Raw genomic sequence first — 14,179 nt, 5'->3', positions numbered from 1 at the left:
TAACATTTTGCAGCACCTGTGACGCAAGAAGGAGGTTGCTGTCTGCTGGAGTCAATTGTGACCAGCACGGGGCTTCTGGTCCCCTCCTCACCTTGAGCTGAGGGGACTGATACCACATGAGCTACTTGGAGCCCATTTGTGATCACCAGGTGGGAAGCTTTGCAGATAGCCTTGGAAGATTCCCAGTGCCTTTAAGATCCTAGGCCAGCCCTGTCCAGTAGAACTTTCCACCATGATGGAAGTGTTTTGTATCTGAACTACCTGATAGGGTAACCACTAGCCACATGTGGCTGTAGAGCACTTGAAATGTGGCTAGTACAACTGAGGAACTCGATTTTGTTTAATTTCACTTAACTTAAATTTAAGCAGTGGATTTGAGTTTTTGTTGTTGCTGTTCTAATTTGTTGAAAAATCCATGGATAGGCTCCTCTGCTCTGCAGTCTGATTCTTGGTGTGGTGCATTTGTTTTTGCAGCCTTCGGACAAGGAGATGTTCAGCCGTTCGGTTACTAGCCTGGCCACGGATGCTCTTGTCAGCAGTGAACAGAACGGGGCCCTCACCAACGGTGACAGTAAGTACTGCAAAAACGCTGGCTTTCCACGCAGGCCTCATCACCTAGGAAAGGACTAGGTTTCAAAACATGTCGCTCAAAAAGCAGGAAATGTGTTCTTGCTCACTTTTAATATTACTACCAGTTTGGGCAAAAATGATCTCATTGGGATGAAAAGCTAGTATTTATTAATTGACTTCTATGTGCCATTGCTCTAAGATTTGTATGTGTGCTAACTCATTTAAGCTAGCAACTACCCTGTAAGATTACAATTATTGCTAGTAATACCATTACTACCCTGTAAGATAGGAATCATTACTATCCTGTGTGATAGGAATCATTACTACCCTATGTGATAGGTATTACTACCACCCTGTGAGATAGGAATCACTACTACCCTGTAAGATAGGAATCACTACTACCCTGTAAGATAGGAATCATTACGACCCTGTAAGATAGGAATCATTATTACCCTGTAAGATAGGAATCATTGCTACCCTGTGAGATAGGAATCTTTACTACCCTGTAAGATAGGAATCATTGCTACCCTGTAAGATAGGAATCATTGCTACCCTGTGAGATAGGAATCATTGCTACCCTGTGAGATAGGAATCATTGCTACCCTGTGAGATAGGAATCATTGCTATCCTGTGAGATAGGTATCATTACTACCCTGTGAGATAGGTATCATTACTACCCTGTAAGATAGGAATCATTGCTACCCTGTAAGATAGGAATCATTACTACCCTGTAATTAGGAATCATTGCTACCCTGTGAGATAGGAATCATTGCTACCCTGTGAGATAGGAATCATTGCTACCCTGTAATGTAGGTTTCATTGCTACCCTGTAAGGTAGCAATCATTGCTACCCTGTAAGATAGGAATCATTACTACCCTGTAACATAGGAATCATTACGACCCTGTAAGATAGGTATCATTGCTACCCTGTAAGGTAGGAATCATTACTACCCTGTAAGATAGGAATCATTACTACTCTGTAAGATAGGTATCATTACTACCCTGTAAGATAGGACTCATTACTACCCTGTTAGGTAGGTATCATTGCTATCCTGTGTGATAGGAATCATTGCTATCCTGTGAGATAGGAATCATTGCTACCCTGTGAGATAGGAATCATTGCTATCCTGTGAGATAGGAATCATTGCTACCCTGTGAGATAGGAATCATTGCTATCCTGTGAGATAGGAATCATTGCTATCCTGTGAGATAGGTATCATTACTACCCTGTGAGATAGGTATCATTACTACCCTGTAAGATAGGAATCATTACTACCCTATATGATAGGTATTATTACTACCCTGTAAGATAGGAATCATTACTACCCTCTGCGATAGGAATCATTACTACCCTGTAAGATAGGTATCATTGCTACCCTGTAAGATGGGAATCATTACTACCCTGTGCGATAGGAATCATTACTACCCTATATGATAGGTATTATTACTACCCTGTACAATAGGAATCATTACTACCCTGTGCAATAGGAATCATTACTACTCTATATGATAGGTATTATTACTACCCTGTACCATAGGAATCATTGCTACCCTGCAATGTAGGTATCACTGCTACCGTGTAAGGTAGGAATCATTACTACCCTGTAACATAGGAATCATTGCTACCCTGTAAGGTAGGAATCATTACTATCCTGTGAGATAGGTATCATTACTACCCTGTGAGATAGGAATCATTACTACCCTGTGAGATAAGTATCATTACTATCCTGTAAGATAAGTATCATTGCTATCCTGTATGATAGGAATCATTACTACCCTGTAAGATAGGAATCATTGCTACCCTGTAAGATAGGAATCATTACTATCCTGTGAGATAGGTATCATTACTACCCTGTAAGGTAGGAATCATTATTATCCTGTAAGAGAGGTATTATTGCTATCCTGTATGATAGGAATCATTACTACTCTGTGCGATAGGAATCATTACTACCCTGTGCGATAGGAATCATTACTACCCTATATGATAGATATTATTACTACCCTGTACAATAGGAATCATTACTACCCTGTGCGATAGGAATCATTACTACTCTATATGATAGGTATTATTACTACCCTGTACGATAAGAATCATTACTACCCTGTAATTAGGAATCATTGCTACCCTGTGAGATAGGAATCATTGCTACCCTGTAATGTAGGTATCATTGCTACCCTGTAAGGTAGGAATCATTACTATCCTTTGAGATAGGTATCATTACTACCCTGTGAGATAGGAATCATTACTACCCTGTAAGGTAGGTATCATTACTATCCTGTAAGATAAGTATCATTGCTATCCTGTATGATAGGAATCATTGCTACCCTGTAAGATAGGAATCATTACTATCCTGTGAGATAGGTATCATTACTACCATGTAAAGTAGGAATCATTACTATCCTGTAAGAGAGGTATTATTGCTACCCTGTGTGATAGGAATCATTACTACCCTGTAAGATGGGTATTAGTGATACTCTGAGAGCCAGGTAAAATTGCTACCCTGTAAGATAGGTACTATTACTACCCTGTAAGATAGGAGTCATTGCTACCCCATAAGATAGGTATTATTACTATCCACAATTTACAGGTGAGGCAACTGCGGCACGTTGCTGCTGCAACAAATTACCACAAACAGTTTTATTAATTTACCACTCTGGAGGTCAGAGTCTGTACCGGGTCTCACGGGGCTACAATCAGAGCATCAGCCGGGCTGCATTTCTGCCTCGAGGCTCTAGGGGAGAATCGACTTCCTTGCCCATTTCAGCTTCAAGAGGCCACGCGCATTCCTTGCATCCTGGCCTTTCCCTCCATCTTCAGATCTCTCTCCGACTCTCCTGCCTCCCTCTTTCACTTTAGGGACCCTCATAGTTACATTGGGCCCACCTGGATAACCCGGGCTACTGTCCCCAGCCCAGGGTCGCTGATAGTTCCATCTGTATCCTCTACTCCTCCCTAGCCCTCTAACAAAACATACTCACAGGTCCCAGGGATTAGGATGTGGACGTCTTTGGGGGGCCGTTATTGTGCCTACCCCAGAGAGGTTATAATTTGCCTCAGATCATGTGGTCAGCGCGCTGAGGACGTGTAACTTGAGCCCAGCAATCTGAGTCCTGGGCACACCCTCGGCATCGCTCTGCATACTGCCTGTTTCATGCACAGGATGCTCTTGCTGAGAAAAGTTGCAACTACATTTCCACTTACAGAGCACTTTCACTTGAGGTAGGAGATCGTCCTGTTACCCCCACTGAGTGACAAGGAAACTGTGGGTCGGTCAGTATTGACACCGGGGTCTTCAGACTCCAGTGCCCATTCTCTGTCCACCGTCACACACACATCTAGAACCAGAGGGCAAAAGTTCACCCCCTCCGTGATGACCCAGTATTTAGAACAGAGGTGGGTGGCGCTGCTAAGTTCAGAAGGCTTGAGGGATCCTTTGTCACGTTCCCCAGTTACTCCTTAGGGACACAATTTCTGATCCCGCAAAGAGAAACAATCTTTTTTTTTTTATCAGGACAAAAGGTGTGCACTTCATTCATCCATTCACTCATTTAGATTTTCATGGAAAAACAGTGGTGCCACCATGTGTTAGACACTGTTCCGGGCTCCAGGGGCCTTAGAGAACCCCAGTCTGGTCAGTAAAAACAAGTGGGTTAAAAATAGTAAGTTATGGGGCCTGCCTGGTGGCATAGTGGTTAAGTTCGCACACTCCGCTTCAGCAGCCCAGGGTTCACAGGTTTGGATCCTGGGCACAGACCTATGCACTGCTCATTAAGCCATGCTATGGCGGCGTCCCACATACAAAATAGAGGGAGACTGACAGCGGATGTTAGCTCATGGCCAATCTCCCTCATCAAAAAAAAAAAAAAAAAATCGTAATTTATAAATACCCCCGCACACAGATATAAAGACTATATTTAATATATAAGGAATATATATTATATAAAGAGTATATAAGATAAATATGTATGAATATATCAGTATAAATATATGTTTAGGTATACATTTACACTTATGTATACTTATGCTTTTTATACTTATATATAAACAATATATATATAGTATATATATTATATATTCTTTATATAATGGAGACACAGTAGTTTAGTAACTTGCTCCCTGCAGTGTAAGTACCAGAAAGGCAGGACTCTGTTTTGTTGAATGCTGTATCTCCAGCACCTCAGCCATCCCTGGCACACAGCAGGCTCTCAAAAAACATTTGGTAAAGGGATGACTGAGTGGCTCCACACAGTGACATTTCTGTGGTGGTCCAAGCATTTCACATTTGGATTTTCTAATTTGAGTAGAAATGCTGGGGTTGGGGGGGGCAGTGAGACAGAAGGAAGAAGGTAAAGAGGCACAGGGTTTGCCGTCGCTCTGTGATACCGCTTTAGGGTACATTTTTGCCCCATTGTTTCTATCACGTCTGCCAAACAAAAGTGACCTGTGAACAGGGATGGCTGCCCATTATTCCCTCCAAACAGGAGGAGGCCAGTAGGGCCAGGGAGAGTGGCCACCACACATGCCCCGCTTTTTGGCGCCCAGCCTCCCACAGTTTGGCCCCATGGAATATCGCTTTTATGCTCTGGTCACACTGGACACTCTGCCTACAAGAGTCCCATCAGGAGTAACAACAAGTAGTGAACCAGATTTATAGCCAAGACAACGTATTAAATGTTGTATTGGAAAGACGTAATGGATGGCTTTAGTTTAAGCTGTGGTTGAAAGAATATCCACTAACAGTCATAACAGCTGTAATGTGCAGCCGAGAGTCAAATAAAAAGCAAGCACCTTGATTTAGCCTCACTTTCCGTGATCTGATTCACTGTAATAATTGTTGAAGGAATCGTCTTGCTCCACTGTTAATGCTTCTGCTGCTTCAGTTCTTTCAGAGGACAGTACTTTGACCTGCATGCAACATTACGAGGAAGTCCAGACCTCGGCTTCGGATCTCTTGGACTCCCAGGACAGCACAGGGAAGCCAAAGTGTCATCAGAGCCGAGAACTGCCCAGAATTCCTCCCGACAGCGCAGTAGACACGATGCTCGCTGCGCGAAATGTGGACGGGGAGCGGGGTCCGGGGATGGAAGGACCCTATGAAGTGCTCAAGGATAGTTCCTCCCAAGAGAATATGGTGGAGGACTGCTTGTATGAGACTGTGAAGGAAATTAAGGAGGTGGCCACAGCCGCACCCCCGGGGAAGGGCCAAGGTGGCAAGTCAAAGTCGACCTCCGCTTTGAAAGAGCTCCCGGGGCCCCAGACGGATGGCAAAGCGGACTTTGCTGAATATGCCTCCGTGGACAGAAACAAAAAGTGTCGACAAAGTGTCAATGCGGAGAGTCTTCTTGGAAATGCGTGTGATCCAGAAGAGGAGGCCCCACCGCCTGTCCCCATTAAACTCCTGGATGAAAATGAAAATCTTGAGGAGAAGATAGAGCAGAAGGCGGGAGAAGAAGGAGCCGCGGAGGGGACCAGCGAAACCAACAAGGTGGGCTCCAAGTTTGTGTTTCACGTGCTTTTGTCGTGGTTAGGAGTCTCGCTAATCCTGGGGCTTTTCTGTGCACGTTGTTCTGGGAAATATATCCAAACACTTTTGAGTTCGTTGAATGATGAAAGCTGTTTTAGTGTAAGCTGTGTTTGACTTTTTTCCCCCTCCAAGTAATAAAATACTGAAAACTCGTGTTTACAAAATATTTCCCTCTTGGCACCTTACTTGGATATTTTCCAGTTTTTACATCGTGTCTAATTGGGGCCAAGTATTCTTTCCCTCATTTTGAAGACCAAGAATTAAATGGAGAGACTAGACTCTGCCACATAGTTAGCCTCTTCTGCTTGTCGCTGCCTCAGCAGTGTGGAGATCTCCACCCTTCCAGGATCCCAGAAATCAAAGCAGAGAAGCTTGCACAGAGAGAACCCCCTCGCAGGGGCCTCTGGTTTTGTCTGATTAGATATATACTTTTATATAAATCAAGTAAGAGGCTTCATTTTGTGGCAGTTTCTAAACAATAACCTGTAACTCTTAAGTTTAGGTATTCAACAGGGAACAAGCCACAAAATGTGAGCTGATTCCTTCATTAGCAGTGAAAAGTTTCCAGATGAATTAAAAATCTTCCTGATGACTCATGCAAACTGTAGAAATTTAAATTTCAGGCATTTGATAAAGAAACATCATTTTTTTTTATTATCGATCCTTCATTGATGACCAATCCTTCATTGAGGATCAATCCTTCAGTGACGATTAGCAACTGAAACAATAGTCTAAATAATTATAAGTGTTTATTCCTCAGGTGCTTTACATAATTTCTTTGTGGTTCCCTAAGAATCATTTGAAAACATCTTTATAGATAGATGCATCCAAACACACGCAAAAGAAAGGAATTTTGGGGTTGGATTGTTGACTTCAAACTACTTTCCTTTGGTCTGTATTTGTTCTAACAGAGATTTAGTTCATTGTCATACAAGTCCCGGGAGGAAGACCCGACTCTCACGGAAGAAGAGGTAAGTTTTGTTGCTTTTTAAGTAACCAGAAAGCTCCTGTAATAAAGAATAGAGCTTCCCTCCTTGAATAAATGCACGGTCATGTTACCCTTTGTCTGAAAAAGCTAAAATACTCTCTCAAGCATAAGTTTGGAGAGCAAGGTTTGCGGATGTTGACTTTATAATGACTCAGAGAGAGTGAGCAGGAGATGGTGAGACAAGAAGGGAGACAGGTCAGCTAAGGAAAGGAAACCGGGTAGGAAAGAAGGATCAGATAAAACAGAAAGGGGAGGGGAGAAAATAGGAGTGGGAGAGAGGAATTAAATATGGGGGCTGTAGTCAGCAGTCAGGAAGCCCACATTAGAAGGAAACTCATAGTGGGTTGGAAATACAGGGAATTGGAACAGATGGGTGTCGAGAATTTGATCCCATCTGGGAGACAGAGTGAGAAGGTCTCAGTGAGGAATTTGGGAGGCAGAGAGCAGGTAACTCCAGAAATATGATTCCAGGCTAAAGCTTAGGTCAGACATAGCAACCAACAAGAGAGGATTGAATATTCTCCCAAGCACCAGGGCGAAAAGTTCACTGGTTAAACTTTCAGTGAAGCATTAAAATTGTAAAAGCCAGTGTATATGTTGTTATGTGAAGCCAGGCTCAAACAGAGAGCTGAACACCTTAATTTATCTAGCCGCATATAGCTTCTGTCTGGAATCCCAGCATGGTGAATTTTGTACGTGTATAGAAATGATGCACACCTGCAGGTACATCTCCTATATAGGACCCCGAGCAGACTATTAAAATATGAAGATAGACTACAATCCCACCTTGAAAGTTTAAGGAGCAGAAGGGCTTTCCTTAGGGGATGTTGCCACACCCCCTCTGTGTTTCCTGTCCCAGGGAATGGACCTGCCATCTCTCCACCAGGTTGCACAAACCAAAACCCTGGGGGTCATCCTTGACACCCCATTTTCCTCACTGTCCTCAGACGCAGGCAGTAGCCAAGTCCCCTCAATTCCACCTCCAAATTGTTTCTTCCATGCCCCCCCCACACCTCCATCTCCAGTGTGGCCGCCCCTCTCTAGACTCTGGCAGCGCCCTCCCACCAGGGCCTGTGGCAGTTCCAGGACTTCCTGCAGTCTGGGTTCACACTGTATCAGAGCCATCCCATTCGGGACAAGAAAGTAGGATATAGGAGAGATCTGGAAACTAATCCTTTAAAATAAATCAAGGGGCCAGCCCCATGGCCTAGTGGTTAAGTTCGGTGCACTGCACTTTGGCAGCCCAGGTTTGGTTCCCAGGCGCGGACCTACACCCCTCATCGGCGGCCATGCTGTGGTGGTGACCCACATACACAATAGAGGAAGACTGGCACAGATGTTAGCTCAGGGCGATTCTTCCTCAGAAAATAAAATAAATAAAAGAATAAATAAATAAATAGAGACTGTGTAAAATTTTAAATTCCGTTTATTTATTTATTTTTTTTTGTGAGGGAGATGAGCCCTGAGCTAACATCCATGCTAATCCTCCTCTTTTTGCTGAGGAAGACCGGCTCTGAGCTAACATCTATTGCCAATCCTCCTCCTTTTTTTCCCCCAAAGCCCCAGTAGATAGTTGTATGTCATAGCTGCACATCCTTCTAGTTGCTGTATGTGGGACGCGGCCTCAGCATGGCCGGAGAAGCGGTGCGTCGGTGCGCACCTGGGATCCAAACCCGGGCCACCAGCAGCGGAGCGCACACACTTAACCACCAAGCCACGGGGCCGGCCCTAAGTTTATATAAAAAATTTATATAAATGAAATAAATAAAAAAATAGTACAAAGGCCAAGAAGACCCCAGTACTTACAAAAAGTAGGGGGTCTTAATGGCAGAGGCCATGGGAAAGAAAGTTGAGGAGAGAAACAGAAACTGTGGTGAGGGGCCATTGCGTTGTTAGAATTTAGGTAAAGGGGTTTGTCCTCCCTGAAGTTGCCCGTGAAGGTGAGGAATAAATATCTAGTGTCCTTCCTCACTGTCCTCCATGGTTTACCCCTTTATAATCTGTCCACATTTTTGGCTAGACCACCTTTGGGATAATAAGTTCCATCTGTTCACACCTCATTGTGAAAAGCAGATTTTTTTATTCTTCCTAAATGCAAATAAATTAAAATTCTTCATTTTAAGAGTAATTTTTCCATTAAAACCTCTAAGGTGAGAGTCTTAATTTAATATTCCTTAGAAAGGTCAGATCAACATGGCGAGAGTTTCCCAAAGACGATTTCTCTGACTCTAAACGTTTGTCAAGGCCTGGCAAAACGGAGCCACCAGTAGTGAAAAGTCCTCATGCAAATGACCAGTTTCCATGCAGCAGGCCTGTCTTAAGAAGCTTTTGAGGCCAGCTGGAAGCTTCATCCACAGCATGTGGGATATGGGAAAGCAGGAAAATCTCTGTCCGCACTTGCAGAGCCAAGCATCTGTCAGGAAGCATGTTCATTTATTTCCCGGGTGTTTGAATAAATCAGTCACTGTGTCCAAGATAAATACAAGGTAATGAAGGATATTTTTCCTTATTTCCAACCATGATTTCTAACAGTAAAATAATACCCCCAAAAAATCTCTTAATCGGTGTATTTAATCTATCATTACCTATGACAATTCAGTTCCTCTTGACCGTAGAGGTTATGTGGGATATATTGGTGAGACTGAGTAAGTGTGCATAGGAAAGAGCGTCCCACAAGTTAATTGTCTCCAAGTTTCATTTCTGAGTTTGTTGGTCGCAAATAAGACTGAATTTTCCCCACGGAAGAAAACTTAGCCCATTCTGTAAGTATCTATTTAACCAAGAAAATGCAATGAAGTCTAAAATTAATGGAAAATGATACTTGTACAGATATATGATTACTGCCAACTAGAATCCAGGAACTACTCTTGAGACCACTTTGATGCAGCAAGAGTGGATCAAATAGTCTGATTCAGTGGTTCTCGCGTGTTAGTGGACGTCAGAGTCAGCAAAGTGCTGGGCCCCACCCCCGGGGTTTCTGATACAATGGTTCTGGGGCGGGGCCCAAGAATTTGCCTTTCTAATAAATTCCTAGATCCTGCTGCTGCGGGTTCAAAGCCCACATTTTGAGAATCATTCGTCTAATACGTGTTTCCTTCCCCTTTTACAAAGCAGTAGAGCCCCTTTTCAGGTGAAATGTCACTCTGATATTGAAATCAAATAAAACGTGATGCTGTGGTCAGGTCCTGGGGGCTCTTGAGCTGCCCACGCCACCTGCTCTCCTCATACACCCCAGCAGACCTGGAGAGAACCTGGTTTTCATGGAATTATGCTAATATGACTGGTCTACTTACAAAGTTGAAGATAATATATATAATTGTTCTTTAGTAAGGTACTCCAGGATTAGTACAGATAATAAAGAACACAATTCTGGGTATATATCTGAAGGAAATGAAATCACTATCTTGAAGAGATATCTTTACCCCCATGTTCATGGGGGTACATGATTCACATGTAGCCACCCCTGGCTACATGATTCACAGTAGCCAGGACATGGAAACAACCTAAGTATCCATCAGTGGATGAATGGATAAAGAAAATGTGAGATATATATAGACAAATGATTCATATATACACATGTGTATATATATACACACATTTACACACACACATATATATGTATATATACACACAGTGGAATATTATTCAGCCATAAAAAAGAAGGAAATCTTATCTTTTGTGACAACATGAATGGACCTTGAGAGCATTACACTAAGTGAAGTCAGACAGAGAAAGACAAATACTGTATGATCTCACTTATATGTGGAATCTAAAAAGGCTGAACTCATAGAAATAGAGAGTAGAATGGTAGGTACCAGGGGCTAGGGGGTAGGGGAAATGTGGGTTGTTGATCAAAGGGTACAGACTTCCAGGAATAAGATGAATAAGTTCTGGGGATCTAATGTACAGAATGGTGACTATAGTTAACAATATTGTACTGTTAAACTTGAAAGTTAAGAGAGTAGATCTTAAATGTTACCATCACAAAAAAATGGTAATTATGGTGATGGAGGTGTTAACTAACCTTATTGTGGTAATCATTTCACAAGATATATGTGTATCAAATCATCATGTGGTACACCTTAAACTTACATATGTTATATGTCAATTATCTCCAAATAAAGATGGGAAAAAAATCAGCAAACAAAAGAATAAACCTTACAGGGCCACATGGCCATAATGCTAAGTATCTAGCTTGTCACTAAAAAGGGAGAGAGAGAAGTTGAGCTTGAAGCTTGTTTATTCAGTTCACCCTTGGTTTTCTAGATCTCGGCCATGTATTCGTCAGTACATAAACCCGGACAGTCAGGGAATAAATCAGGACAGTCGCTTAAAGCGCCCGAGTCCGCCTACGCTTCCGTCCAAGGAGCTGCCCAGACATCCCCCTCTTCCTGCAATGATCTCTATGCTACTGTTAAAGACTTTGAGAAAACTCTGAACAGCATCAGCACGCCTCCACCAGCAGGGAGACCCGGCCAGGAGCCCGAGCCCGATTATGAAGCAATACAGGCTCTAAACAGAGAAGAGGAGAAGGCCACCCTGGAGCCCAATGGCCACCACGGTCTTGTCCCGAAGGAGAATGACTACGAGAGCATTGGCGACTTGCAGCAGAGCAGAGATATCACCAGGCTCTAGCAACACAGAAGACAACCCCAGACGTCGTGTGACCAGCCAGTTGGGGACCTTTCTTCTGTGGAAGATAAGGAGCCATATCAACCTACACTTTCTATGCTGCTTTAGTAAACTGAAGACAATTGAAGATTTGGTGACTGTTTCCCAGCTTCGGGAACACTGAGGTACGCACCTGGCTGCACACGAGTGTGCCCCTGCCTGCCGGGGGCACTGGCACGCCCAAGCACATCTCCCTCATGCACCCCGCCCTCTGGAAAGATGCCAGCTGTCAGTGGGTTCGTCCTATTAGTGAGGAAAGCCAAGATGTAAGGAAGAACTACACTCATCAAGAACCACAACTCACCTGCCCAAAATACTGCCGTTCAGAAGAGCCGGGATCTTCTTCCTTTCTCCCCTTTCTGCTACTGATGTTAAAATGTATGGCTTTTTCCCCCTTGAGATCGTCAGATTTCTAATGGTTCATTCCAAGAAATTCTCCCATAAGGCTTGGTCTTCGCCTTCAACGTAGGTGTTTCAGGACGGTCAGAAACTGTGGTTGCTGGTTACCGTCAGCTCGCCAGTGCTCTTCAGGGGGCTGCAGCCGGGAATCGGAACCCGCAGGTGGGTAGGACTGGAGCCGTCCCTGGCGTTCCTGAGGTCTTCGTCCTTTCTGATTTTGGCACTCTACGTCAGCAGCCTTTCCCAAAGTACTTGAAGTCGTTTTTAGATGTTTTGTTTTGTTTTTCTAGTCCAAATGTTTTTTCCCCCCAGTATTTGAAACTCTTCAGAGCCTCTTCAGTATTTTCAACGACTATTGTGGTACTTCTACACTTGTTTTAACCCAGAGCTCATTCCTCCAAAACAGAGAGCCTTAATCTCTATGTTGGCACACAGCCCACATATTTGGATGGCAGCCACCGTGTCCATCTCTGAAGGGCTGTGGACTTGCATGTGTGTTTCTGCTCGTCTCTGCTGCCACACCAACAGTGTGGGATTCACAGGTGAACTGCTCCCCTAAGGTAATCTATCTAAAATTAAAATGTAAACATTTATTTTTGTTATATAAATTTATAAGATGTTTTATGTTTAGCACCTAATTTCTAGAAAGTGCCGAAAAAAATATATATTAACTATTTTGATTTTATGTACAATGATTTATACTCTCGTTTTGAAAAGACACCACAAAGCACATAAGGTAGATAATTACAAGTAGTTGTTAATCTTTTTTCTAACCAAGTGTTTAAAACATTGAAGGTTTTTAAAGACTCAACTTTTCAACTGGTACTTGGAGCTCCTGGGCAAATCATCTGACTCACTGGAGAAATAAGTGTAATAACCATAAATGATAATTTTCAGTGGTTTGTGGTGGGCGATATTGAACTATTTGAAATGGTAAAAATGGAAAGAACAAAATATGACTAGGGATGACTGTGAATGATTAACCTCATGAAAGTATTATAATTCCGTTAAGGTTTAGTCACAATTTAAAGAAAACAGTGATGAATTTTGAAGTCCAGTGCTTGCAAATGCAAATTGCCTATTGAGATTTTTTTCCTTTAATTTTACAAAAATCAGTGGCTGAAATAAGTCAGATTAAGAGCTCAGCCTGGTTTGAATTGAATCATGGCTTTCGATTTTATAAAGCCAACATTGGGAAACTTGTTCACTTTTCATTTTAAAAGGAACCTGGTTGAAGTGCTATTATGCAGTGTGGGCTACAGAAAGGGAGCTTTTCCTACACTGATAAAGGGGGAAAAAAGAGGCAATTATTCTATACCGCTGTGACATCTGTGACTTTTCAGATTGAATAATCTTGCTGTTTTCACTCCTTACAATGAAGAATGCAATTGGGAAGATGAAGCATCCTGAAAATTGTAGGGCCCAGCTCACTGGTGTGTTTTTTCCATCCCTTGCATTCAGGTCTGATGTTGTGACTGCTCCGTAATACATTTCTGAGATTGTAAAGTGAGCTAGGTTGGGACAAACTGGTTGGTCATCTTTATTTTTCAATCAGCCTAGTCTCTCCCGTGAAGGCTACATGTCCATAAGCACAATCATCATTGATTAGAAGATAATGGCAGAATACTCTTGAATTAGGGAAGAGTTTATCAGGAAAGTGCAAGGGGCTTGCTCTCTGAATTCACAACCTTCATAAGCACCATTTTGCTTGGCGATTTCATTGTGAGTATTAATGAGTTTGCCCCAACAATCTCTGCGTCATGGCATTCCTTGAGTACATGGTGGTAGCCGTGACATGTTGCACACCTAGCGTTGTGCATGCTGCAGTAACATCCTTTACAGCCACCTGACTGCTCAAAAGTTTTATTGTATTTCTTTTAAGTTCTTACTTATTGCCAGGGAAGTGGGTATGATCTCTAAAGTGTAAAACCATTTCTAGAGAGAGAAGCTCATTATAAATAGTCATATCATCTTGAAATTTCATTATCAGAATTTCTTCCAGAAGTTTTGAAAGAAAGGCTATGCA

At 42.7% G+C, this 14,179-nt stretch overlaps 1 protein-coding gene across 2 annotated transcripts in view; it reads left to right on the top strand.

The window, feature by feature from the left end:
- The window catches only part of PAG1 (phosphoprotein membrane anchor with glycosphingolipid microdomains 1), a 92,592-nt gene extending 78,679 nt beyond the window's left edge, over positions 1–13,913 (top strand). For both annotated transcript variants that reach the window (XM_058528937.1, XM_058528938.1), the window contains 4 exons: positions 475–571; positions 5,452–6,056; positions 7,007–7,066; positions 11,350–13,913. In XM_058528937.1, the coding sequence (XP_058384920.1) occupies positions 475–571; positions 5,452–6,056; positions 7,007–7,066; positions 11,350–11,718 (1,131 nt within the window). In that variant the 3' untranslated portion in view covers positions 11,719–13,913. The remainder of the gene's footprint in view (positions 1–474; positions 572–5,451; positions 6,057–7,006; positions 7,067–11,349) is intronic.
- The last annotated feature ends 266 nt before the right edge of the window (positions 13,914–14,179 follow it).

Source organism: Diceros bicornis, chromosome 33, assembly GCF_020826845.1.
Source record: "Diceros bicornis minor isolate mBicDic1 chromosome 33, mDicBic1.mat.cur, whole genome shotgun sequence".
Classification (NCBI taxonomy): Eukaryota; Metazoa; Chordata; class Mammalia; order Perissodactyla; family Rhinocerotidae; genus Diceros; species Diceros bicornis.
Note: the sequence above shows the minus strand (reverse complement) of the source record. Positions and strands in the feature narration are given on the sequence as shown.